The sequence below is a fragment of the Alligator sinensis genome, unplaced genomic scaffold (genome assembly GCF_000455745.1).
Source record: "Alligator sinensis unplaced genomic scaffold, ASM45574v1 scaffold1905_1, whole genome shotgun sequence".
NCBI classification, from domain to species: Eukaryota; Metazoa; Chordata; order Crocodylia; family Alligatoridae; genus Alligator; species Alligator sinensis.
The window spans coordinates 57,966-62,005 of record NW_005843303.1 but is presented as its reverse complement, the minus strand read 5'-3'; the positions used below and the strand labels follow the sequence as shown (position 1 = coordinate 62,005).

Here is a 4,040-nt window from a genome sequence, read left to right as displayed (position 1 = left end):
GGCCCCCGAGCCGCCGGGGACCCCCGAGCCCACGCTGCCCTACGAGGCCATCCCGCGCAGCGGGCGCAGCGCCTGGCTCAACCTGTACCGCGTCTGGAGGAGCGACGGCTTCCGCCGCTTCCACCACATCTTGCAGGGCAACTTCCAGCGCTACGGGCCCATCTACCGGTCAGCTCCGCGCCCCCCACCCAGCCCCGGACCCTCTGCCCCCGGCTCCTGCTCACCTGCCCCCAACCCCAGTGTAGCCGAGCTCCAGGCACCCCTGCCCCGTCCCCATCTCTGCTCCAGCTCCAGCTGGACAAGGCTCAAGGCACAGAGCCGGGGGAGACAACAGGGGACCCAAGCCCCGCACCCAGAGGTGCCCATGGGTCAGTGAGGCAGGGATGGGGGACCCCGGCAGAGCCCCCAGGCCGGAGCTGAGGCCGGCGCTGTGCCCGCAGGGAGACGGTGGGCACCTACGACTGCGTGAACGTGCTGCTGCCGCAGGACGCGGCCCAGCTCTTCCAGGCCGAGGGGATCTTCCCGCGGCGCATGGGCGTCGAGGCGTGGGTGGCGCACCGCCACCTGCGCAACCACAAGTGTGGCCTCTTCCTGCTGTAAGTGCCCCGGGGGTGCGGGGGGCAGGGGCACCGCTGACCCCGAGACTCGGTCTTGCAGCCTGGGGGTGGGCGGGGGGCTGGGGCTGGGCTGGCAGGGTGCACGTGTGCCCGCAGGAATGGGGAGGAGTGGCGTGCAGACCGGCTGGTGCTGAACAAGGAGGTGATCAGCCCCGCGGGCGCCCGCAAGTTCCTGCCCCTCCTCGACGCCGTGGCCCAAGACTTCACCGCCCTCATGCACCGGCGCGTCCAGCGCAGCCCGCGGCGCTCGCTCACCGTTGACCTCTACCACGACCTCTTCCGCTTCACCCTGGAGGGTACGTGGCACGGGAGGGCCTGGAGGGACGGGGCCGGACGGCTGGGTCCTGCCCTTTGCTGGGGGCAGCGCGGGGCAGCGGTTAGAGCCGGGAGCATTCAGGGACATGCCAGGCCTGAAGCCGCTGGGCGCAGCCGCGAGGGGCGGGGAAGGGGGCTCGGGACGAGGGCCCAGGCTGAGGCCCCGGCGTGGCGTGCCCGCAGCCAGCACCCACGCGCTGTACGGGGAGCGGCTGGGGCTGCTGGAGGAGAGCCCCAACGCAGAGTCGCAGCGCTTCATCGGCGCCGTGAAGACCATGCTGCAGACCACGCTGCCCCTGCTCTTCCTGCCCACCCGCCTGCTGCGCTGGGCCAACCACCGCCTGTGGCGCGAGCACATCCACGCCTGGGACACCATCTTCCAGCACGGTGAGCCAGGACCCTGACCCTCGGGGGAAGCCGGGTGGCTGCAGCACGCGTGGCGTGGCATGGTGTGGCAATGAGCTGCACCCCTCCCGTGCAGCACGTCCACCCCGCGGCTGGGGCATCTGCCCCGCGCCCACCCTGGGGCCGGTGGAGAGAGCCCAGAGATGGGGCTGGATGCCCGGGTGCTTCCCCTTCGCTTTGGGGCGGCATGCATGTGGGTGGGGGGTTGCAGTGGGGTCGGGGGCCCGGACGCCTGGGTTCAGTGCCGGGCCGGGGGGCACTCACGGTGCCCCTGCCCCGCAGCCGACAAGTGCATCCAGCACATCTACCAGGAGTTCTGCCTGGGGCAGCCGCACAAGTACTCGGGCATCATGGCCGAGCTGCTGCTGCAGGCCGAGCTCCCGCTCGACTCCATCAAGGCCAACATCACCGAGTTCACCGCCGGCGGCGTGGACACGGTAAGGACGCGGCTCCCCCATTTCCCCCTGTTCAGACTGGTGTGCACCGGGGGGCGGCTTGCCTTCCTCTGCAGCGAGGGCACGGCCGGGGCTCGGGCAGCAGCAGGACGTTGGCGGCCGCCCTGGATCCCGGGGGTGGGTGCGCCGCGCGGCTCTGAGGTCGGACGTGGGGTTTGTCTGGGCTGGTTTGGACGGGGCTGGGACTGTATGTGACCTTGGCACGTCCCTGCGGCTCTAATTCTGTGTCTGCCCCCGGTCCCCTGCCCCGTGCGCCCAGACGGCCGTGCCGTTGCTCTTCACCCTCTTCGAGCTGGCGCGCAACCCCAGCGTGCAGGCCGCCCTCCGGGACGAGATCGTGGCGGCCGAGGCCCAGGGCCCCCGGGAGCTCCCCAAGCTGCTCAACTCCCTGCCGCTGCTTAAGGCCGCCATCAAAGAGACCCTCCGGTGAGGGGCAACCCTGGGGCAGGGGGTGGCCGGACAGGCGGGAGCATGCCCGAGCGTGGAGCCGGCTCTTCCAGCCTGGGGGTGGCACAGCCCGGCCCCGGCTCCGCGGCAGGGCTGGAGCCGAGGGCTGGGGCAGGCTGAGCGGGAGGTCACGCTCTGGAGGGCGAGCCCCGAGCTGGGGGTGCAGGGCCTGGCCCCCCTGGGGCACGGCGCCAGCTGACAGCACCACTCGCTTGGCAGGCTGTACCCCGTGGGCATCACGGTGCAGCGCTACCCCACCAAGGACGTGGTGCTCCAGAACTACCGCGTGCCGGCGGGAGTGAGTCCCTGCCCCGGCTCCACCCACTCACCCACACTCCTCCCCCAGCTCAGGGCGGGAGCCCAGGCCTCCGGGCTCCCAGCTAAGGGCAAAACCCAAGCGTCCGGGCTCCCTGCCAGGGGTGGCACCGGGTGTGCACAGGTGGCACGTGCACCAGGGCTCTGCCTGAGCTCGAAGCCCCATTGGCTGCCGAGGAAAACGGCGGGGAGGGGGACGAGCCAACCGGCTGTCGGCATGCAAACGCGGGTGCCTGCCATTGGCTGCTGCCCCGCAGACCATGTGCCAGGTAGCTCTGTACGCCATGGGGCGCAGCCCGGCCGTGTTCGTGCAGCCCCTGCGCTACGCGCCCGAGCGCTGGCTGCGCAAGGACGACCACAGCTTCAAGGCGCTGGCCTTCGGCTTTTGCGGCCCCCCCGTGCGCCGCCAGTGCATCGGGCGCCGCTTCGCCGAGGCCGAGATGATGCTCTTCCTCATGCACGTGAGTGTGGCGGGGGGCCGGGCAGGCCGCAGCCCCCCACTGGCAAGCCCGAGCTGGGCTCCTCCCTGTGCTGCACCCTCAGCTTGGGGCCGAGCGGGGTGGAGGGGGGTCTCCAGGGTCCGACCGGGTGCTCGGCGTGGGCCTCCCGCGGGCTCCAGGGCTTTTCCTTGGGGGGTTTCCCTTCTGGAGCGGGGGAAACCGGACCCCCAGCACAGAGGGGCAGGGGCAGAGGCTCACCCCCCGCACCTGCACGGCTCCAGATGCTGCGCAACTTCAAGGTGGACACGGTGTCCAAGGACGACATCAACACCGTCTGCGGCTTCACCCTCATGCCTGAGAAGCCCCCGCTGCTCACCTTCCGGCCCCTCGACTGAGCCGCCCCCCTGCCCCAGGACAGGAGGGTGCTGGGCTGCATGACGCAATAAAAAGAGACTTTGAGTGCAGCAGCTGGCGTGTTTGTGCTGGGGTGGGGGGCTCACATGCGTGTGCAAGTGCCCTCCTGCATGCACGTGGCAGGACACAGCAGGCCGCAGTCAGAAGCAGGCCTGAGCACCCCAGCCCACCCACCCCGGGCAAAGCTTGACCAGGGCAGAGCCTGCCAGGCCGACGGGGGCCAGGCTCCACGCCACGGATGCCCAGTATGAAGCAGAGCAGATTGGCTAGAAAACACCCGGTCTTTATTTCATAGCTGCCGGCAATGGGGCTGAACCGGTGCCAGACAGGCCAGGAGCCTGAGGGAGGGCCGCATCACAGGTGCCCCCAGACCCCTCCTCGGCATGCCCAGGGGAGCCTGAGGGAGGGCGGCACCATGGGCACCCCGAGGAGGGTCCGGGGGCTCCCGTGGTGGGCAGGCCACAGCCCTGGGGCAGGAAAGGCCTCGTGTTCCCCTGGGGCAGTCCAAGGTGTCACCCCAGGGGGCAAGTCAGGCGCTAGAAGAGCTGCAACAGGAACTCGGGCGCCCACTCCAGCGCGGTCTGGGTGACGGCCAGGGCCGCGGCGCCCAGCGTGGCCGAGAGCCCCCACAC

At 70.9% G+C, this 4,040-nt stretch overlaps 1 protein-coding gene across 1 annotated transcript; it reads left to right on the top strand.

Annotated features, from left to right (window-relative positions):
- Positions 1-4: 4 nt before the first annotated feature.
- On the top strand, positions 5-3,425 carry LOC102375758 (cytochrome P450 11B, mitochondrial-like; the record flags this gene model as incomplete). The annotated part of the gene is made up of 9 exons (XM_025194780.1): positions 5-168; positions 441-596; positions 714-913; positions 1,116-1,319; positions 1,620-1,774; positions 2,052-2,218; positions 2,459-2,537; positions 2,812-3,015; positions 3,276-3,425. Coding segments are annotated over 9 exons (1,443 nt in total), but the record flags the coding sequence as incomplete, so codon positions are not given.
- Positions 3,426-4,040: the final 615 nt, after the last annotated feature.